Here is a 23,934-nt window from a genome sequence, read left to right on the forward strand (position 1 = left end):
AACCTATGATGCGCTGCATCGTCTTGCTTCCAAGGCGAGCGCATTGCCCCTGGGCTATCCTCCCGCATGCATGCCATGGGATGAGATGGTAGGCAAAGGAAATGAGTAATGGAAGGCTGTGCATGTGGGTATGTGCAAACACAGTCCGCTGCAAATGGATTCAGACGCTCCTCTTTTGCTGTGTCAAAGTGTTTCACTCTCGCCCTCTACAGGGATGGATGCCCCAAATGTATACAAGAAAGTCGTTAATGGACTAAGAATGCAACATCCAATACATTGAGTAGCTTGCTCTCCTATTATGCACTGTGCCATTTTGAATTTCCTGGGAACTTCTCTCACGGCCTCCAGTCCCATACTATCCTGCGTCTCTCTTTAATGGTTATCTGCTATATCCTCTCCTTAGCTGGGGTTTCTCACGGCCTTCCAGCCCCCTCTCTATTTAGGTTTCTCTTGCTGCTTCTCTCTTCCAAACATCCTTGCCTTTAGTTGACCAAGCGTTTTCTCATGGGCTTACATCTCACCCTCCGCTTTCCCCAGCCGAGAGTTCCATCGCAACTCTTCCGCCATTCTTTCCTGATCCAAATATTATCTCGTAGCCTTCACCCCGTCCTTTTCTAGGCCTGAACTCATGTTGACATTTGCCCTGCTCTCTTCTTCTTAAGGCCTACGTTTCTCTCAGGGCCTAGTCCTCTGCTTACTTGGGTATAGGGTTTTCTCACAACGCTCAATCTATTCCTTACCAGGTTCCAGGGATCTCTTGCAGTCCTCTGCCACATCCTTACCTAACACCCAGACTTCTCGTCGTCTTGGCCTGAGGTTGCCCACCTTCACTTCCCTCTATTCTCGGGCCTAAAGTACTCTAGCTGATCTTCACCCATTGCTCTCCTTATCTGGGCCTAGGTTGCTCTTCTTTTGCCAAAGCATCACCTTGCCTGGAACGTGGATCATCACACAGGTGTTCCGCCTTGTCCTCTCTTTACCTCAGTCTGGTGATCTCCTCTTGCCTTGACCTCCCCATTGTCTGGCAACACAGTGATCCCAGATTTAGGCCTTGTCTTCACCTTACCTGAACCTAGTGTTCTATATCAGCCCTTTGCAGTTTCTTCTTCTTACACAAGTGTGGGGTACTCTTGTTGTTGACTCCTCGTCCTTCCCTTACCTAGACCTATGGAACTCTCCTTGACCTGTGCACCCCGCCCCTGTGCACAACGCCCACAATGCGATTTCTGTACCTGGGCCAAGAAAATTGAGCTTGTTGTTTTCCAGGTGCAAGTACAGTAACCTGCTGAGGTTCCGGAAGGTTCCCTCCTCGAGGCTCTCCAGAAGGTTGTTGTCCAGGTGTAGGTACTCCAGGCTGTGCAGGTCCTCAAAGGTCCCTGGCTGAATGTTGCGCAGGCCACAGTAGCTCAAATGAAGGGCAGAGAGCTGTGAAAGGCCTAAGAAAGCTCCAGTGTCAAGGCTTGTCAGGTTATTGTAGTCTAGACGTAGCTCCAGCGTGCCCTCAGCTAGGATGGACGGCACAGAGGTCAGACTGGCATTGGAGCACAGGATGTGGTGCTGTGGCTCCAGGCATGCGCAATTGGCAGGGCAGGCGGAGGTCTCCTCAGCCTTCAGTGGCAGAATAACTCTGACCAGAACCAGTAGGAAGGTCCAGTATCTGCTCATGATGTCGAACCTGTGTGGGTAAAAGAAAGAAAACCTGTCAGAAAGGAAAGCCATGTTCTTCATAATCCCTCTCCACATACTTACATTCCTCTCTTAGCCATTTTCACACACTGCACGACTTCAAACAGTAATAACAGCAGCAAAATGGAGACAGCTGGTAATGTGTCTGGGCAGGTTAGAGTACACTTGTGTGCATGGAGGTATCATGTGCCCCCGACGCAGGGATGTCACGAAATATTGCCAAAGTGTTCTACCAAACCATATACATCCCCCTCCCTCCATGAACAGCTTTAAACACACCCAAGGCGATGCTGTGGAAGGTCACGAAAAAGGCGCATCTGAAAAAACTTGGATTAAAGCTTCAAACTGGGGTACTGAGTCTCCTGCTACAAACACAATTCAGCTATTAACATCCGGGGAAGACAGATTGGTCAATCACAATCTGCCATGATTGTGACCTCACCGTCGGCACCCAAAGGGAGAAAAAAACGGGGAAAAAATGGCTGCTGACATTGAAATAGAAAAGAGACTGCATCCCTCTTGCATGCTAATGGAAGCAGCCATTTTTTAAAAATACTTAGATCTTTGACAGGAAAAAGGACTTGCGCAGAGCTGATCTCCCATCGGAGGAAATAAAGAAAGAAAACGATCCGTACCGCGGTAAATCCCGAAAGCTCAGGCTGGCGACCTGTTAAAGCCCATGTCCGCCACCAAAGCCGCGGCGTGAAAGCTATATTACACTTTAGAACATTATATTATTATACCGTTGTTGTGATGCCACTTTCTTGTTGCAGGGCAATTGTGACATCACTGTCTTGTTACAGTTGGAGTGCCTCATTCTCACGACAATCCCATTGGTGTTTTTTCCAATCAAAGGTATTAAAATGGGAATATTACAGAAAACAAGAATTTGAGGTCTCAATCACATTTACCTCAACTCAAGCTAACAGTAGCTTCACTAACGATGGCGGCTCTAAAAAGGTTACCCAGCTCTGATCATTGTTTCATTAAACTTCCCATTCCCTGGCTGCCCGTTCCCCCAAGGAATTGCCTTTAAAGGACTTTGCATTCTTTTCCAAGCCATCCACCACAAACCCCATCTTGCAATCCAAAATGTACTACACATTCCATTCTGCAAACTAACATGCATACAAAAGCAAGTGTTTACCTACTGGGTAACCAGGGCATGGAACACCCTACCTCTTCACACCCGCACTGCACCCTCCATCACAACTTTCATCACCACTTTCAGAAAGAGCCTCAAAGCACACCTGTTTCCTCCACACATGACCTCGCTCCTCCATCTCCTCTGCCACCACTCATCTACCCTAATCTTTCTATCCTATCCTAAAAACCTTTTGTAGCTCTGTTTCACAGCCCACCTTTTTAATCTTTGAACCTTGTAAGATGCTCCGAGGCCCTCTGTGTAGGGCCAGAGTTGAACAAAAATTCAAATAAAATAAATAACTGTGTTCAGTTGTGGAAAGTTGTATATTTTATATGTTAAGTGAAGTGGGCATGTATCGTGCAACTGACATTATGGCAGCCTAATTGCAGCACGTGGCTCTAACAGAAAAGAGGTGGGTGTTGGGGCAAAGGAGAGGCACATGCAAATTCTGAAATGTTATTGAGTGGAGGTAAGACGTACCTCAGTCCTGAGTGCCGCTAGGGTCCTGCGTGGTTTGTGGTGGTGACGCTTAAGTACGTTTTTTATCTGAACAGCTTCCATTACTGCTACCTGGTCATCTGTTCATTCTCAGAGCCTTCCCATTTCTATTATACGATTTAGCGTAACGGTCTTCTCTGACATTATAGCTCGCTGCAGCTTCTCGGACGATAGCCCATTAAGGATCTGCAGACGGATTGCAAAGTCTTTGTAGGGAAATTCACACTCGACTGCCAATTCTCTTGCGCGAGTCGTAGATTGTCTTTTTCTCCCTCTGTCGGGTCATGCAGAAATGGAATCTTTCATAGTCTGGGTTGAGTTTGGGCTTAAATTTGTTGGTTAGCGCTGCTTTGGCCAGGTTGTAATTGTCTGCTGTCCCGTTGTTAGGATGTGTGTTGAACAGGCGTAATGCTGCAGCGCCAATGTTAAGTAGCAGAAGTGTGCGTTTTCTTTTCTCCTCTGTTATGTCCCTTGCTAGAAGGTAGAGTTCAAATTGCTGGAGCCATATGCCCCATCCGAGGGCTGCACCCGTGGTGTAGGGGTCTAACGGCTTCATAAGTATGGTTTGTGAGGTTTCTGGGCTATCTAGCCTGAGTATACTGTCCCTTCGCGCCGCTGGTTCTTGACGGGCTGGTGTGTAGGCTCAACATTTTGGTTCACTTGTCGAAATCCTGGGCTTTGCTGTTTGCCCATTGTGAGTGTTTCCGCACTCTTTCTGTGCTTGTGTTGGCACGTGTGCCCACACGAGCTTCTGGGTAACTGACTCCCACCAGGCGGTCTGGGAGTAGTGATGGAGGTGGGCCTTGCCTAGGGCTCGCTAAATGTCTCTGCTTTGAGTGCTGTGCGTGTAATTATCGTGGTTTACCTTTCCTTGGCTGTCTGGCCTGTGTGTTGCGAGGTATTAGGCAGGCCGCGCGGAGGCTTGCGTGCGTCGCGTTATGTTACCATGGGCTGTTCTAGGGCTTCTAGATCGCATGTTGCCGAGTGTTGTCCAGGCAGCAGAGTGGCGTGTGGAATGTTGTAGTCGTTCCTTCATCAGCGTTCCATGTTAGCAGAGTGCCGTGTGGAACGTTGTAGTCATATTATTTTTTTTCCTTGACACGCATGCAGTGTCAGACCTCACACATTCAGAGCAATAAAACACAGGACTCGCTTGCTCAGTCGCTTGGTCCAGAATAACGTTCTTCCGGTCCGACCTTTATTTCCCCGCCCATGTCACGTTGCTCGGGTCTCCCTTCGCCACCTTGTGACTGGGCCCAGCTTGATAACACCTCCGGAGGGAATGGAAAGCTGAAGCACGGTATCCTTACACAAATAAATATACGTCACCAACAGTCCTCTTTTGCCACCATTCAGCCCTAATTAATCCGCCAAACATTTAGCGCGTGAACTCTCTCCCATTGCTTCTGGCAGGCTGATTGATGTTTCAATATAATTGAAGTTACAAGGGTTTTCGGATTCTGTCTCCTCCCCTACATTCGTTAACACATCATGAGCAGAATCAATTTTGTTATATTAAAATGTTTAAACCTACAGCTTCAGTCCATACAATTATTTACAAGTCCCTCTTTACAGGGACTTGTAAATAATTGTAGGGACTGAATCTGGAGGCTGATTGACGTGTCAACAAATAGAACTATGTGGTGACATTTCTGGGCAGGCAATAGCAGGTTGCTAAAAGAACTGTTGACCGGGAAGACATTATCTCTGTCCCTTAGATGTGTAGATAAGTGAGGACTGTAAATAGAGATGAATGGGCGCAGTGTAGGTGGACTGGGAAAGGCCCTAAACGAGCAGTCAACTTGTCTCATGCGAAGCGTGAATAACGTATTAGTTCCTGTTTTTTCTTTGCATTTTGGGGAATGCAGTCTAGCGCTTATATTGAAACACGTCCACAAAACAGTCCCCATAGTTAAAGGAAAAGAGCAGGATGGAGACCCTACAAAAACCAGACTTGTGTGTCCCTCTGGAAGATGGCAATCGACACCCCACCATACACAGTGAATCACAATGTATCACACATGCATGTACACAACTCCACAAAGGTGACACTGGCAGGCTTACAAAGCTGCGAAGATGAACTGAATTGAAAGCGTTTAATAACTGTTTGGTGTATTTTGACCTTTTTCCTGTTGAGTGCATTACTCATTGAACTTCAGACTCAGATTGTATGGAATATTATTGGGCCATGTCACGTGTTTCGGTATAATATTGCATGCAGCAGAAGATTCACACTGCAGATGAAACTCTGCCCGCCACGAGGCCCACTAATGCCAAGGAAGCACTGTACACTGAACCCGTGGCTATGTGCATTCTCTCTGCACTGTTTGGATCGGTTGAAAAGTGTTTGTGTTAACACAAGTGAAGGAAACATGCCCTGGTACACCTTCATTACTTGTGTTGAAACAATGTAGCGGCCTCACAAACGCAAATTTGAGTGCATCACAGATGCGCACAGTCAGATCCTCCGCACTGGAGTTCATTCTGTACAGGGGCGTAACATGAATGGAAGGTGGAAAAGGCTAACGCAAGGTTTTTCTGCCTCCTTTATATGGTGAGGAGGAGGGGCGAAACGCAACTTGCGTTTCAGCCACCTTCCTTCCTCTGCGCCATACAAATGGGCCAGCGTTTGCGCTGGCATGCATTTTCATGCCGGTGCAAATGCTTAGTATCCCTTTGGAGCCCGCCGACTTTATGTACCATTTCATTTTGCTCCAGGACATAATTTGGCGGCGGGTAGCCATCACATGTAGACATACATGTAGCAGCTCCCTGCTGCCAAATTTTGGTCATTTACACAGCAGGGTGCTAATGTACATGGCAAAAGGCGGTGTACGCTGCCTTTTGACCTGCACATTTGCACTCTGCTGTGCAAATATGGCAGGCAACGTGTACAATGGATCCCTATGGGCTCCTCCTGCTTTATGCTGGTGCATGAAGCCGGCAGGCACTATAGGGATCCCCAGCATTTACGCCAGCATGAAAATGCATGCCGGTGCAAATACTGGAACATTTGTATGGCGAAGAGGAATGGAGGTGGCGGAAACAGAACTGGGGAAAAGTTCTTGCATGCAGTGTTACTAAATAGCAATGTAAAGGATCATGTACATTTCCCAAGGGAAGTAGTCCTCTGCACAGGCCACACAATCTTGTGACATCACTTCCTACGGCCATTTTAATTTGGTCCAACATCCAGCTAAAGGCCACAGCACACTCCTCTGGCAACACCAAAAAAGAAGAAATAACCTCATCCCAGCAGAGTCAGAGACAACATTTGAGAGACGAACCACTGATTGAGACAACATTTGAGAGACCAACCACTGATTGAATAGGTGATCAGGTGACTAGAGAGTGTAATGTCTTATCAGAACTGCCTAGGGGTATCCAGCCTGGGGCATTCCAGTTAAGGGCAAAACAGTAAAGGGTGAAGAACAGCCCTCAACCACCCTCTTTGCCTCTTTGCCTCTTTGCCTATGAGCCTTTGCTTTTTCCTTCCTACTCCTGTGAGTAACCCGCGCTTGCTAATTATTCTGCTGTTTCTACACACTGCTCTCAGCCGTGCAAATGATGCATTGGCTCGTGCTGCTCCTCTACTCCCCTCTCCCGACACTTTCTCCAATCACGCTACAACGTCCTCCTTTCCTCTCCCTATCATAAAACCCATGTCTCAAAACTGCAGTTTCTTCATCTCATCACTTTATATTTATTTATTTATATTCTGGATGAACAATGCTCCTTTGATCACAAAAGAACATACAATAGATAAGAAAACAGATTTGATGGGAAGCAGTGAGCTTCTTACAATGGGGTGATTTCAAGTGATATTCTGACCTGCTTTTGGAGGGGAGTAAATCTAACAATCACCTGGAACAATACATGGGTGGACTTACTTCGATTAAGGACAATCAGGTTTCCTCTCCTGTCACTCCACGGAAACTGCTCTCATTAATGTCTCCAATTTCATTGCCTTTGCTAAGCACTCCAACCTATCTTTTATCCCAATTCTCCTTGACCTGTCTGCTGCCTTTGACACTGTCATTCACTCTGATCTCCTTGATACTCTCTCTTTTCTCTGGATTCATAATCGAGCCCTTGCCCAGACTAAATCCTACCTAACACCTCATACATTCTCTGTCTCCTGGAACAACAACACCACTCAACTCACTCCTCTAACTGTTGGTGTTCCACAAGTGTCTGTCTTGGATCCTCTCCCCTTTAAACTCTACACCTCTGCTCTTGGGGCACTAATCTCCTCATTTTGGTTCTCGCACCACTCTTCATGGACAGTACCCAAATCATCTTCTCTTTCCCTGAGCTTTCCTCTGATCCCGCAATCAACATTTCAAACTGTCTCTCTGCCATTAAATGTTGGATGTCTTTGCACTCTCTGATGTTAAACTCTTACAAAACAGAGGTGCTCTTTTTCCTTTTCAAATACTCTCTCTCATCCCCTTCCCTCCTCTCCCAGTAGGGGGGAGGGTCAGTTCTCATCTGACACTCTCCCCTGCTCCTCTTCAGCTAGAAACCTTGGAGTCATCTATGACTTTTTTCACACATTCTTTACTTTCAACTGCAAAACGGCAACAGTGGCTCCCCTCAACCTCCTAAATATTAGTAAAATCAAGCAACTCTTTCCTTTCAACATCTCTTAACCACTCTTGTCTTCTCTAAATTGGACTATTGTGCCCCAACTATGCTTTATGTCCTCTTGACAAGATCATTAACTTGCTACCAGGACTCTCTTTGAGCTCCCTCACGTTACACCTACTTCCTTTTACCGTCACCAGGCTGGAGGATGGATGATGCAAAACGTGGCCATTTAAATGTCCTCTAATGGTTCACAAATGAATCCACAGTAAGGCACCACCATATATATCCTTCTCTTTCGAATTCTACAAGCCTTCTTGTAATCTGTGCTCTGCCTGTTGAATTACCCTTGTGGCACCCCGCTCTCCCTATGCTACCTCTTGCTTCCACTCATTCTCTCTTTTTGCTCCATTTACATGGAATTCTCTTTCCCCAGACATCCGACAAACAGTCCATAACGATTTGTTCAAAACCAAACTAAAACCCTACCTCCTCACCTCTATGTTACCCTCTTAACCTACGTCTCATTTGCCTTCTAGCTAACATTTTTCCCTCGCCTCTAACCTTCTTCTGTCCCTCATTTTCTATGCCTCCAGTCTAGCACTTCATCTATCATGGTCACATCCCTAACACAGCTGGCTGTACCACCTACCTGTACCTAAATATGTTGAATGTTGATTGTCCTTGATCTATGTAAGTCCACTGATGTATTGTCTGTGGTGTCTATTCATTTACTCTCCACCACAACATGGTCAGAATGTCACTCAAACTCACCCCTTTGTCAGTAGCTCACTGCTTCCTGTCAAATCTGATATCTTATTTATTGAGGGGATATTAACTGAGGCGGCAGGCCGACCCTGTCTGTAACGGCCCACCGCCGAAGTTAAGGGCTCGAGTGAAGCGAGAGTCACTTAACGAGGGCGGCAATGCCGTTACCGACAGGGTCAGCCCGCCGCCGAGGTTAATATCGCCATTACACCCGTGTAGTTTTAGTATATGGGTGCTAATGGTTTTTTTTTTTTTTAAAGGAAAAAAAAGGAAAGCATTGTCTCTGCGCCAACTGGATGTCTTGCAGCATTACGTTGATGGAGGAAAAATACTGCACCAATATGGCCGCTATGGAAATGGAAGGCGAGGCTCCGTATGGAGCACCGCCTTCAATTTCCATGGTGGTCACACTGGTTCGGAGATTGCGGGAGCTGTGCCGAGGCAATGGTCCTATGTTTGCAGGCACTGGGTGCACGATCGATCTTGCAGAACTCCTATATTTCTAACGTCTGCTGTTCATGGAGGCCCTGATAATTTAATTGTGCTCAGGGGGAGGAGGGAAGAGGGACAGAAAACAAAATTGTCCCATTTTTTGGCAGCACTGTGTGTGTGTTTTCAGGCAGTGAGGATTCCAACTCCCTGGAGCATTTTGTGAGTCTGCTGTGATAAATTGTTTATAAAACGAAATGTTTGTTCTGTTTTTTTTTTACAAAATGGCATGTAGCTGAGGCAGAATACTACACTGAAGGTTGGGGTCAAGGGTTAAGTACGCTTGCGACAGAGCGTGAGAGCTCATCAATGCTCGGAACGCGGGCTGTCCCTGGTGAATACAGTCCGCGCTCGGAGCATTTTAATTGGTTAATGGTGACTTGCAGGGTGCTAATTAACATCCTTTTGCGATCCAAAGAGCAATGTTCTTCCCTGTGTATAAATAAATAAACAATGCTTTGTAAATCTGGCTCTAAAATTGCAAAGAAATTCATTCAGCACTATCCATTTCTATTATTTCTTTGACTTTTCCTCAGGCCTTTTCTTAAGGAGGCCTGTGAGGGGTCAGTAATGCAAGGCGGATAACTGCTTGTAGTTTTCTGAAAGTAAGACATTTTATTCAAGTAAATGTTTTCCAATAAATCCTTGCTCACCCTAATCTATGAAGGAATTCCCTGCCTAGCCTAAAGGCTGAGGGAACAATCTCGAGCATAGGTAAACTGGCCCGCAGGCAAAACATACTTTCAACGAAAATTAAAAAACAACACATGATGAGAAAACAATATTAAACAATATTTGGATGACCTTCACCTGTTCTGGGTAAAATCCTTTCCCCAGGTTTTAAAGTCAGCTTCAAAATGTTGAAAGAAAAAGAAAAGTCTTAAACCAGTTCTTATAAGTTCCAAGTCAAAACAAAAGTCCATCAAACAAAAATCGACTGGTGACAATTATCTGGTTTTGGTTGACAAGATTGCCTTCTAATTCCAGCAAAGAAAATAGCACCAATGGTAATCCTGGTTATCTTCTTTTCAAGATGATTTGCCACAGTTCAAAAGAATAGGAATTCTCTGTCTGCAACTTTACTATTGGTTAGGAATTCTGCAGTACATTTAGTATATTTGCCAGGATGCTTCCCTTTGGGTTGCTGCTTCCCATTTAACAACTACCCTTCTACTGCTGTTACAATGAGAACAGTCACGTTTGTCCCACAGAATGCCACTACTTCAAACCACTCCAATGTGACTTCCGCCGACAACTTTGTATACCACCACAGTTCATGTATTCCTATCACTGCTTTGTATTTGTGAATCATCAGGCAAAGTCTGACAAGACACTTTGGCCTCTTCAGGTGGGCAAGGTACTCTTCCCTTCAATGACTTTCTACAAGGGGGCAGCCTCTTTGCCGCTTCCTTCTGTCTGACTGCCACAAGAATATAACTACGACTGTTCACTGCTTTAAAATCAGTAGGCATGTATTGACAAGACACTTCGACCTCTTCAGATAGGCAAGGCACGCTTCCTTTTAATGAATTCATGGAAAGGGGCAGACTCTTTGCCTCTTCCATCTATTTAACTGCCATGAGTACAGCCTGTCTTTGCCCACAAGTCTGGCTTCTTTCAGCTTCAGCAGTCTTCAGCATTACACGTTAACTTCTGAATATTCTTTACAAGTAACCAGCTCCCCTGCCAGAGCTTTACTCACACCTTTCCTGCCCAAGTAATTATACTCAGAAGCTGTAGTGCCACTCTTTCAGCATTAGGTAACAATGCCACACTGATATCAGAGGCCACTGGACTGCTGACAACTTCACAGATTAGGTGGATGGGTTTAAACAAGGCTGGTTTCATTATGAAAAGGGTTCACCTCTTGGCTTGGGTAATGCTTGTTCTTCTCTTAAGTATTGTGACTTCTTGAAATAATAAAGAATGCCAATTTTGAAGAATACAAGGTTCAGTCTTCAAAGTGAAAACGTAATTAGGCACATGCGATCACTCTTTAAGGTAGATTTTCAAACTTAAACTGTTTAAGATAATTGTATTCCTGTGTAGTATCAAGGAGGCAACTTCTGACTTCCCTCAGGAAACACAATTGGTCATACGCAACCTTTCTTTGATGCAGCTTTCACTTGTAACTCCTGTAAGACATTAATGTTAGGTTTTTTTCGGAATGGGTTCAATAAGCGTTCCTTCCTCAGAATGAAGGACACGCGACCATTCCGGTAATTCGGTAAAAGGTTAAATAATGGATTTAACAGCTTCTACTTCTGAGGTGAACACTATAGCCTTCATAATCAGCGTGACTGCTACATTTCCATTATTAACAGTCTATTTAAGAATGTTGTACAACTTCTGCTCACTTTTAACTATATGTGAGACTTTTCAGAGCTGGTTACAGTTACTGGCAAGGCTTCTTGAGTGAATCTAAACGCTGTGGTTCACTCACCGGCTTCAGGGGCACTGTGGTTGCGGGTTGCTTTCCTTACCTGACATCCTCACCTCTGCTAGTACTTCTGGCTCACTTGGGACCCACACCCTTCTGCAGCACATGTGTCTTCGGTCCGGCCACCTTAACTTGGGGTTCCTTTTACTGCCTAAACCCTTGGCTTCCCTTCTGCCTCTGGCCTTGGGCTTTCACACAGTCACGGCTCTGGAATCACAACAACTCGGCTCAAATGGGAAAAACTTCACTTCGAGCGAGTCTTCCTCTGCACAGATTCGACAACACAGGTTTTGAGCACACAAGACCCTCTCAGAACTTGCAGGTGAAATCTGCTGTCTCCATGTTCCGGCATGCCTTCTGTGCTCCTACTTCCTTGTGCTTCTCCTCTGCTATTACTACTGCCAGCTTTCCAACTCCTGCTCCTCCTTCCTCTCCTTTCCTGCTGGGGCCTTGCATGTCTCACTTATTTGACAATTGGCTTCAGGTGTGAGCCATTAGTTTCAATTGCCTGACTCCCGCAATGACTATTAGGCTTAATTGCCTGACTACTACATCTACATTCCTCTTCAGTCCTCTTCCTCGTCTCAGTTCCTCCAGGATTATGGGACATGTAGTTTGCTTCAACAAAGTTAGTCTTTTTCTATTTCTTGATTGCTTCTAAGGGTAGATTTAATTCCCTTAATATTTTAACAGAGGGGCTGTAGGTTTTAATTTTTATAGAGGAAGATGAATGAAATATTTAGAGAATGCAATATTTCCACAATCCTTTGTAGTGTACCATTGGAATCGAGGAGGGCATTTAATATTAGATACCAAAATGTGTTTTTCTTTTTGTACAGTGTGTTTTGTTGTTACAACCTTAGGGTTCACCACCTTAGTTTTAATAGGAGGTTCAGAGATATTAAAAAGGCAATAAGCCATAACCTCTTTTGGCACAGTGGTAAGAGTCTCTCTATCAGAGGCAAAATACTGTGACTCATCCCAAGGAATCTGCTCACTACCCTGGGCCCCGTCTCCAACCAGGTGATTCTCCCACAGTACACCACCCCAAGGGTTGGGATCAGGAAGCATCTGCATTCCCCTGGCCACCTGAGAGTGGACTTTAGGCAGGGTTTCAGTGAGGGGTCCGCAGGATTCTTCACAGGCCTTTCAGCTGAATGTGTATCAGGAAGACGTGCAGGTAAAGCTTTCTACTGCAGTACTCACACTGGGAAGATGCATTCAGAAGGACATGTTCTTACCCCCACCCTCTCTACCTCCACCGACCCCATCACATTACTTGTGTTTGGGCTATTTTGGGCTACATTTGACAACCCCTCCCAAGCCTGTTTTGTTCATGTTTCCTGCCCTCAACCAGCTACCACTACTCAGCCACCCCATCCCCCACTCTCGCCATGAAGTTTTAATATGCTTTGAAATAAACATTGTTTTACTACTTTTACTACTCTGCACCCCACCCCTCACTCTCTTTATCCCGCCCACTCTACCCTCACTCTCTCTACCTCCACCCATTCTACCCCCACTCTCTCTACCCCCACCCGCCCTACCTCGGCTCTCTCTACCCCCCCTTCCCCCTCTCTCTGACCCCCCCACCCTGACCCTTATCTCTACCCCACTTCCCCCAATCTCTCTACGCCCACCCACCCCACCCTTACTCCCTCTAGCCCTACCCACCCACTGTCCCTCTACCATACACACACTCTCTCTAACCCCACCCACCCTGACCCCACTCTCTCTAGGCTCATCCGCCCTACACCATCAACCAAAACTACCCCCACCCCACCCCTTACTCTCTCTATCCCCACCCACTCTACCCTCACTCTCTCTACCTCCACCCATTCTACCCCCACTCTCTCTACCCCCACCCACCCTACCTCTGCTCTCTCTACCCCCACCCACCCTGCCCCCTCTCTCTGACCCCTCACCCTGACCCTTATTTCTACCCTACTTCCCCCAATCTCTCTATGGCCACCCACCCCACCCTTACTCTCTCTATCCCTACCCACCCACTCTCCCTCTACCATACACACACTCTCTCTAACCCCACCCACCCTGCCCCCACTCTCTCTACGCTCATCCGCCCTACCCCATCAACCAAACCTACCCCCACCCCACCCCTCACTATCTCTATCCCCACCCATTCTACCCTCACTCTCTCTACCTCCACTCATTCTACACCCAATCTCTCTACCCCCACCAAGAGACAGTAACAGCACTTCTCAGCAGGGCTGTGTAATCTATTTTCTACTAGAGCTGCCATGTTTGAAATGGGGCAATGCTGGTACTGCTCAGTTAACTCGCTAAACAGGGCTTCTATAATTGTAATACTACCCTTTTGTTGAGGCAATGCTAGTTCATTTTAGTGGGGCTGCTATGCTTTTGTTGAGGCAATGCTAGTTCATCTTAGTGGGGCTGCTATACTTTTGATGGGACAACATTAGCACTTCTCAGTTGAGCTGCTAAACTCTTATTGACAAGGCCCCAGCACTTCTCAGCAGATTTATTTTCATTTTAATTGGTTATTTATGATGTGCGTAATAATAACCAGAGGTTTCTAAACGCAGACTGAGGGATCAAACCTGTGTTGCGCGGCCCGAGGGATCAAACCGGTGTTGCGAGGTCGGAGGGATCGAACCTTCAGCTTCACTTTTAATGGCACTTCTCAATAGGACTGCTATACTTCAATAGGAAATGACCAACACTACCCCGCTGGGAATTGCATAATCTTGATGACACCGAAGCAGCACTTCCACCCACCACAGCTGCTTTATTTTTAACAGCACAGTGCGTGTACTTCTCAGCCACTCTGCTTTACATTTAAACAGACCAAATTGTAATTTCTCAGCAGGACTGCAACACTATACCATTGTGTTCTGTATGTTGAGTGCGTCCTCACCACCAATGTGGGTTCATGGCACTCTCTGAGTGTCTAAATAGTAGATCTTGCTACATTCAATTGGCAACAGGCATGTTCCGAGCTGCCTGCTCAGGATGTTGGAATATGTGATGGGGCAAGGGATAGAAGGCTCGAGCTTGTAGGATAGCAGAATCGGCAGGGTCTGAAAACCTGCTCACTCATTCTGCGGTGAGGGGCTATGGGGCAAAATGAGCCTGATCCCCTATACAGGGGGTAGTTACTCCTTTATCTCTCCTGAATGAACGAATGAGCGCTCTCAGAAACAAGTTATCACCCCTGCACCCTCATTGAATGAATATGGTATGGATCTATAGATCGAGAAAACTGGAGTGAGAACGCCGAGTGTTTTAACAGAAATATAATTGTCTTCCCAGATGGAAGACTGTGTCCATTAATATACATGGGGTCACTGAGATGACCAAGAGTGAAACTGTACGTTCAGTTGTGAGATTACCAGCAACAGGTGATACTATGCTCCAAGGAGTGAGGTGCCCACTCAATATATCACACTGTTTAAAGGTGTGAGACCCATCCTGAATGCTTGCCCAAAGAGCCTTGGCCAGAGTTTCACACTGAAGAAGTGAACATGTGATTTGGGGTCTGCAGCCCACACACACGCATGGGATTCCCATGCACCCTATTGCGAGATTTGCACCAAATTAGTGAGATTGTGCTCCAAGGTAGGAGGCACACGCACAGTCTTTACTCTGAGGTTTGACACACTCACAGGATGGGATGGCATTTCGTTCTCCCATCCTAGTTGTGTTGCTCTGCCTTTTAAGGGCTACTACAACCTGGATGATTGTAGAGGGGTGGAGTAGGGGCAGTGTTGGCCTACTGGGATGCAACTGGAAGGCTGAAACCTCCTTCTTACTTGACTTTAGTACATGCAGTACATGCCAGCCAATGTTTCCACTGCTCTGCGGCCCCCACCCCAGACCCCTCACACCAAGTTGGCGAATATGTGCAAATGCAGTCATATAACTGCTGGTGATGTCACTTCCTATATTTGGGCACCCCCCCGGGAAATTCATAAGTCAGCTCCCCTGCAGTGGGGTGTGGGTAGTTGGTGTGCACACAAGCCTAGCTGCAGGAGTGCTTGTGATGTCACACATCACCTTTCATAGGCGCCCCCCCAACTTTTGTCTGTGCCCCCCTACTTTTGTCTTTGACCCCCCCTGCGCCCCTCCTAAATTTGATTCCTGGCGACGCCACTGGTGGTGTGACAGTATTAGTGGCTGCGTACATGAGGAGATGATAGATCGTGGTATTCTTTAAGTCGTTGTCATCTGGAGTTTAAGATCATGTGTGCATGCAGCAGTGATTCATTTTTGATTAACCCTTAAGTGCAGTACTTTGTGTGAAGATAACAGGTGCAGGAGAGAGGGACAAAGCGGCTCCCATGGGCGCCCGACACTGCACCGTGTAATTGCTGTGCCTCTTGTCATCCACACGGTTTTACCACAGCTGCTTTTTTGAACTGGCTTGCCGCGTTTCTCTAGCTCGTGTTTCATGCGCAGTTTCCTTTTCCGCCTCTTTCCCTCCATGCTCGGACGCACGTGGGCAGCCCGGTGGTAACCCGAGCTGGGCTTTTGTCTTTGTTGTCATGGAGGACCTGGTTAACATGTGACGCAATCGAGATATTGATGTCCCAGCTGAAAAGTATTTGCGTAAGGTTCACCTTACTTGTATTTCATACAGGGACATGAAATTGCTGGAAGTGCTGGAAGCCGATGTGGGTCTATGGGGAAACATGCCAGGTGGGTAATTGCGCGAAACTGTCCCAAAGACTGCAAATACGTTTAAATAGCGCAGTGCTACGAGTGTTTTTCAACAAAAGCTGTATACAATCCAAAAACTGTCCCAAAGAAAGGCACGCTTCGCTGTTCCGCAAGAGGTTATTTCAAAACAATCAGTGCACGATAGCCTTCCAATAACTTCCGGGTCTGGTACATCTTGTTCTGCTGGCCTCCTGCTTTGCTTTGGATAATAAACACATTGCAGAGTACTTGCAGAGCACACAGTCTGCTGCTCGCAGCAGAAAGAGGGTGTGGCGATGCAGGGTGTTTGCCTACAGTGCAGTGTCTGAGTAACAGAAGTGTGGGTGTCTCAGAATTCCTGTGCCCGCAAACACCGGCACAGTCCATAATTATCTTCCAAGTAAATATTTAACACTACCGAATCCTGATGAAAGCTTTAAAATGCATGTGTTGGACAATTAATAAAAAGTGACTGTCTGTGAGCCCACATCGTTATGTGGGCGTGGCCTTGTTGAGGCCCACGCGCGTGTAAGAAGGAAGGACATGGCGTTGGTGTTAGGAAGGGGCGGGCACGGGTTTCCGGCAGTTGCCGGGTGTATCAAATAAAGAATGGTTGCATGTCACCTCGGCTCTGTGTCTTAATTAGAGAGCCGCTCGCCCACACCATTCGAGGATTCAACAATGGCGACGAGGGGTGCCCAACCCACTCGTGCCTAGGAGAGAGGCCTGCCATCGGGCAGTGTAGCGCGTCGGCGCGCCTCCAAAGCACAACAGACTCCGGTGGAGGCAGGGCCTGCTGCACAGACACGCAAGATACGCGTGTAATCGGCAAAGCGCACGCAGCAGCCACGAATCGTGGCTATTCCGACGCCCCCACCAGCACAGCAGCAGAAAAGCCAGCACCTGCAGGGGGGGGCCCTGCAACAGGGAGGAACTCCCGCAAACTTAAAGCAGAGGGGAAACACGTCACGTTGCCACACTCAGCTGCTGATGCACGCACGCTACTCCCTGCAAGGGAGATAAGACCACGGCAGCCTCATAATAAGGAAAACAAGAAAACGCTGGAGAGTAAGTGCCCTAGGAAGAACTTCACAAGCACCAGGGTCAGAGAGAACGCCTGAAGATAGACAAATAGAGAAAACACAAAGACTAAGTTCCACAGGAGATCACCAAGCACAGTAACAAACTCGGCAAGAACAGAATACACTACAAAGAACAAACGCAACCATGTCAGACACAGCACAAGCCACTGCGTCCTCATCAGGAAGTTCAGTCAACGCACAAGGAGACGGTCAACCGGCACAGGCGGCAGGTGGCACAGCACAAGTCATGCACATGCCAAGCTCATTTGAAATAAGAGACACATCAAATCTAGGACCCCGCTGGACCACATGGCTGCGAGACTTTAAGTTCTATGCCTGGGCCATAGGACTGAAAGACGATGAGAGGCTCAAAAACACATTGTTCATGGCAGTGGGGCCAGCGGTAAGAGACATTGCGGGCGAATTGCTCAATGTTGAAATGGTAACATATGGAGAACTCCAGGACAGACTCTCACAATACTTTGCACCGCACAACAATATCGACTATGAACGCCACATATTCCACACCACACGGCAAGAGAAAGGCGAATCTATGGACAATTTTGTCATGCGACTCTGCATTAAATTGAAACACTGCGAATTTCACAGGTACTCAAATGAGGAAGCCCTGAGATCACAGGTCATTGCAGGATGTCTGTCACAACCTTTCCGCAAACAACTCCTACAAAAACAAAGATCCCTGGACGAGATTCTGGCGCTCGCTCGCATGGAAGCGGCTGTAGAGTCACAACTAGATAACCTGGGCAAAGTTACCATTCGACAACCCACAAGCAATCCCGACATCATCAACAAACTATACGCAGCTCCTAGCCAAGGAGGCAAGCGCCCGGAAGCCACCTGTTACAGATGCGGTTATGAATATCCGCATATGGGTGAATGTCCCGCCATGGGACAACAGTGCACCTCATGCAGGGAATCGACCATTATAGAGCAATGTGCAAAAACGCACCGGGCTCCGCCACGCACAGACAATGCACCCAGGACAGACGAAGATCAACACGACGCAGCCCGCCTAACACAAGGAGGGAGGATGAACAGGCTACACCCTGAAGAGAGGACAGAGACCGCACGGGTCCATCTCTCCGTGAGGACAGACGATCACATGAAGGGTCCAGACGCTCTCAAAGGAGACGTTTCGTTCGGTACATCGAGATGCGCTCCTCCACCAGCAGTGACACACAGTCAGAAGATGACCAGAGGAAGAAGGGGTATGTATGGGCACTCAACAACAGCACGGCCACCCAACACAGCCCAATACTCACGTTGCACGTCAACAACACCCTGCTAAAATTCCTGATTGACACGGGAGCAACGGTCAATATCATAAGCGAACAAGCTTACGAATCGCTCACCCCACCACCGAAAGTCAAGCAAACCACTGTAGACATCTACCCATATGGAGCGACAACGCCATTACCATGCAAGGGCATGATCACGGCTTGGTGCACACACAAGGACCATGCGGCAAGAATTCCCCTGCACATACTAAAAACTGAAGCCAACAGCGGGTGCATCCTGAGTTTCCGTACCACAGTAGAGATGGGACTAGTGCATATACTATATCAATTGATGGCCCACAAATACTTCGCCAAGCCGGAAGCCATTGAGCAAACATTCCCCAAGCTATTCAGAGGTCTCGGAAAACTGAAAAACAGAAAGGTGCATTTGCACATCAACCCGCATATTGAACCGGTGGCGCAACACTACCGCGGCATACCGATCAACATTCAGCGACAAGTGGAGGAGGAACTGGACAAACTCATCAAAATGAACGTCATCGAGCCTGTCTCGGGCCCTACACGATGGGTATCACCAATCGTCCCAAAGAAATCCCCTGATGGATCCATACGTCTGTGTGTTGACATGCGCAGAGCCAACGTAGCCATTGAAAGAGAAAGACACCAGTCACCCTGAATAACGGATATGATCCACCTCCTATACGGGGCGAAAATCTTCTCGAAACTGGATTTAACAAAAGGATACCACCAGATAGAAATAGCCCCAGAATCCAGGTACATCACCACATTCGTGACCCACCTCGGCCTATTTTTTTATTTTTTTATTTTATATGGTTTATACAAACCTTTAAAATATTTACAAACAATCAACAAAACAACAAGCAACATACATCAATTTCCGTCATTCCACAGCCTCCTCCACTCCTCCCGCTCCCGCCAACGTCTGTAAAGTCCAGCCCTCCATTTGGCCAGTGCCTACGTCCTGCCATCATCAACCAAGCTAAGTCGCACTTCAATTATTCGTAAGAAGTTCGTCATTGGAATTAGCAGTTTTGAATCAGTTCCATTGAACATATGACCCCACCAATCATTCGCGCACAATGTCGGATGGCATGCGCTCCATGGACCCAAGTGCAAACTTCTTTCATTGCGAAGATTTCTGCAAAAAAGGACCAGATGCTTCAATGTTTCTGGGGCTCTTGAGCAAAATCTGCAAGAAAGATTTGCGATTTTGTTGCATTTGCACATCTGTAAACGCTCTTTGGTTTTAAATAGATTCATGCGAAATAACATGAAGCGTCTACGTGCGTTGGGATCCGGGAATAAAGTGATGTTGCGTTGTGCCGTATTAAAGGCACGAGCTTCAGCTGGTACATCTGTCATCAGTTTCGCAGCTGCTCTTTGTGCGCAAGTTCTCTACCAATCTATGCGCCAGATTTTTATTTTTGCTGCGTCCGGATTTTCGTGCAGCATATCAGTCTTGATGTCAAATTCAACTAGTATGCTTTTGCATCTTTGGATCCACATAGCCACTAAGTTCTGTCCTTCGGCCGTTGCGGTATGCAGGATTTGGAACTGGAGGATGTTTTCTTGCGCACGTGTCTTACGAAATTAGGATAACAGGTTCCAAGTAATTCTAGCTTGAAGAGAAATCAGGGATAATTCATATCTAATGCAAGATGTCATCGTTCCTCGTGGAAGGCCCAGTACTTTTGTCCAAAATTGGTTCTCTAAGGAGGACCATACTTCATGAGAGCAGCCCAGGGCGTTTTCTGCCCCGTAGATTAGAACTGGAGTGACCTTCTGTTGATAAAATAGTCTTAATGGTTCCTGAGAGAACTTTCCAAATTTCCTTTTTATGATTAAGGCTTGGCTGGCTAGCTGAGCACATTTCCTTTTGGCTTTGGCTCTCCAGGGACCGTCATTGATACAGGAACTTAAGACCATTCCCAAGTATTTCACACTTTGTGATCTCTTCAGTATTGCTCCGCCCAGAGTCCATCTAACCTTTTTCATTGTTTTCGAGGACCCTACTTTCAAGTTCTTAAATGTTAGGATTTCGCTTTTATTTGGGCTGATCAACAGCTGGTTCTCGCTTACGTATCGCTGAATAGCATCAAGTTTTCTTTGTAAGCCGATAGCTGTTAAATCCTTTACGACGAGATCATCGGCGTAGAGAAGCCAGCTTATGTGTGATTTATTTATTTTCGGCGGGAATGAATTCACTTCCTCTATCGCAATGCCAATGTCCGAGATGAACAAGCTAATTATAGCTGCGGCAAGCGGGCAGCCTTGCTTGACGCCCTCGCCTGTGGCTATTGCTGATGACAATGTTCCAGCTTGGTCCAAACAAATTTTTATGGATGTTTCTGTATGAAGCTCCTGGATGGCAGATACAAGATCTTCCGGGAAGCCCCATCGCCGTAATTTTACCCACAGGAGGTCGCGGTCAATGGTATCGAAGGCGCTTGAAAAATCGATAAACGCTAGATGTACTACAGTGTTGATTTTGATGGCCTCCATTTTTGCCAAGTTAAGTAGTAAAAGATTTGGGGAGCAACCAACTTGTTTGACAAAACCCGCCTGTCTGGCGTCAACATGTCCCGTGTTTACAGCCCACTGAACCAACTTCTGTTGGAGTGTGGTACCGTAAACCTTGCCCAGGACATCTAATAATGCCACCGGTCGATAGTTTTTTGGATTTGATCTGTCCCCTTTTTTATAAATTGGTATTATGATCGCCGTTTTCCATGATTTGGGGGATTTACCTGCAATATTTATTCTTTCGAATAAAGCTACACATATCTCTGCCCAAATCTCGGGATGCTGTTTCAAGGTGAAGTTCGTTAAGCCATCTGGGCCCGGTGCTCTTGAGTCATTGGCCCTTTTAATTATTGCTACAATGTCATCTTTACAGTAAGTAATGATTCGGGGTGAGAATGATAGTTTGAACTCTTCACCCATGGTTTTGTTGCCCCTGTATAGCTCCTCGAAATGAGCAGTCCATTCCGTTTCAGACACCAAACATGTTTGTAACGATTTTTATGGCGCCTGCATGTCGTTCATAATCCTCCAAAACTCTCTTGTATTTTTGTTCCTTAATATGGATAACATTGTCTCAGCGTCGTTTTGAAGAGTTAGATGCATGTGGCTCTTCAACCAATTTTTATAGGACTGTTTAGCAGCTCTTATTTGTGTTTTCCTAGTAATCATTTCCAATGACTGGGCCTGTCGAATGTTCTGTCGCAGCAGCCGTTTTCGTTTCTGAATTTCAGGGTCAAACCAGTGTTTTCGAACCAAGATTGTATTCTTCGACCCCGCGTTCTTGGTCTTAAATTGAAACAATAGTTGGTTGTATTCTAATTGTGTGGAATCCTGACAATAAGCTGTTGCCAACTGAGCGACCTCTTGTTCTTCTAAGCGGAGTCTCACCCTATTTGTCGCGACAGAGATATTATGCTGCCACCTCGGTTGACCTTCCTCTAATGATGTATTGAGATGCGTTATAAGCATATTATGGTCGCTAGTTGTTTGCTTCTTGACCACGAAGGAATTTATACGGGCGTGCAAATCAGTTGACACAAAGACGTAGTCAATCGTAGAGGCTGAATCTGCATGCTGCCACGTCGCGGCAGGTGGCATATCTCCGGTTGTATTCCCATTCAGCATTTGCAATTGTCTTATTTCCATTTCCTCGAGCCACTCATTAGCTAGCACTTTTTTATCTGCGGTGATAAATTTAAAGAAATCAATGTTTAAGTCCCCACATATCAGTATCTTGGCCCTTGGCTTCTCTTCATACAGAACATCCAAAATGTCCGCGATTTTCTCTATGAAAACCTGTTTACCTGCCTTCTGGTGATTCCAATAAACGTTTAGAAATGTTATTTCCTCGTCATACCCGGGGCCCATTTTCTGCTTGGTAATTGTCGTTTCCTGGATAAATGGGGAGTGATTGTAGGACTTAGAAATCCTAAAGCCCAAGGCCCTGTTTACTAGAGTTAACAAACCCGCCATTGGACGACCTTTTGACAGTTTTATGGCTGGATTCAGGGCCACTTCGTAATTAATCACAAGTGGCATTTCAGAAAGCCAGGTTTCTTGCAAGCAAATGACCAACAGGCCGTCCAACCAGTTTGTATTGAAAAGATGTATAAATCCACACGTGTTCCAAGATGCCACTAGGCACCTATTTAAGGTTGTCTTTTCCTGGCATTGTTGACGATCTTTCGTGTTAAGCGAGGCTGCCAACCAGCCCCAGTCGTTGTTCACCTCAGCAGTGCTAGTACAACAGAGTGCTTCGGCTATCGGCAATTGCTGGCCTTGGGTTCCACTTATGGTGATTCTGATCTCCGTTTTGGGTTCCACAGATCCATTTGTATCATACATCATAGAATTAGATGTTTTGTCTTCTATCTGGGTGCCTACCCGTGACGTCATAGTATTGGATTTTAAATCTTCTGTCTGGGTGTCTACCCGTGACAAGCACAGGGGCTGAACCTCGTCCGTGGATCTTACATTGATACTTTTAGATCTGAGAAACTAATTTTTGTTCATAGAGCTCAGCACAGTGCTCTGTTGTCAGCCGCTTAGCATCTCTTCATTGTCTCGGGCATCCGAAGCATGGTGGTTCGGGCTGAGTGTTCCTAATGAGTAGACTTCAAATCCCAACGAAAATAGCGCAACGTTTGCTTCAATGATTGTGTTGGCTATCAATGAAGAAGATACCTGAAGGATTACTTTATCATTCTGATTCTCATTAGGAAATTCAACGATCTTTAGATCCCTGGACGTGATAGCACGCAAACTAGGAATCAAGTCGAATAGCCTGATGATGGTTGCACGGTTTAATATCAACTTGTCCTTTGAGTCGAGCCTTTCAACCATCACCTTAAAGGCCAAATCGAGGTCGTTCTCTCTTTTGGTCTTGCCACCGTCTCTTCCGTGGGAGTTCACTCATGATTCGAGTCATTCCAGTAGGCTGTTTGGAGAAGTCACGTTTGCTTTTTTGTTGTTGGAGGCTTTGTTGTTTGACGCCATACTTCTGCTAGTGTCTTCGTTAGGTATTTTCTCCAGATTGCACATACTGGTTTTAGAATTCTCTCTTTCACCCAACTGAACTCCTCGTAATCTGTTACATAGTTTTGACCTTTTTTCTTGCATGGTCATAAACGGTGGACTTCCTGAGATCTTCCCATTCTCCTCAGGAGTTACTGGTTTGTTGACAATGTGACAGGTTCTAAAGACCTTGATACTCGCCAATTCTGTTGAATTTGCCTGGTCTGAGTTGCGTGCACTCAA

The 23,934-nt window shown here is 46.4% G+C and overlaps 1 protein-coding gene across 1 annotated transcript in view; it reads right to left on the bottom strand.

The window, feature by feature from the left end:
- Positions 1–23,934, bottom strand: part of LOC138582001 (chondroadherin-like) — a 162,243-nt gene that overhangs the window by 102,669 nt on the left and 35,640 nt on the right. The window contains exon 2 of the mRNA XM_069652894.1: positions 1,233–1,675. Within this exon, the coding sequence (XP_069508995.1) occupies positions 1,233–1,675 (443 nt within the window). The remainder of the gene's footprint in view (positions 1–1,232; positions 1,676–23,934) is intronic.

Source organism: Ambystoma mexicanum, chromosome 3q, assembly GCF_040938575.1.
Source record: "Ambystoma mexicanum isolate Mex_15411 chromosome 3q, UKY_AmexF1_1, whole genome shotgun sequence".
NCBI classification, from domain to species: domain Eukaryota; kingdom Metazoa; phylum Chordata; class Amphibia; order Caudata; family Ambystomatidae; genus Ambystoma; species Ambystoma mexicanum.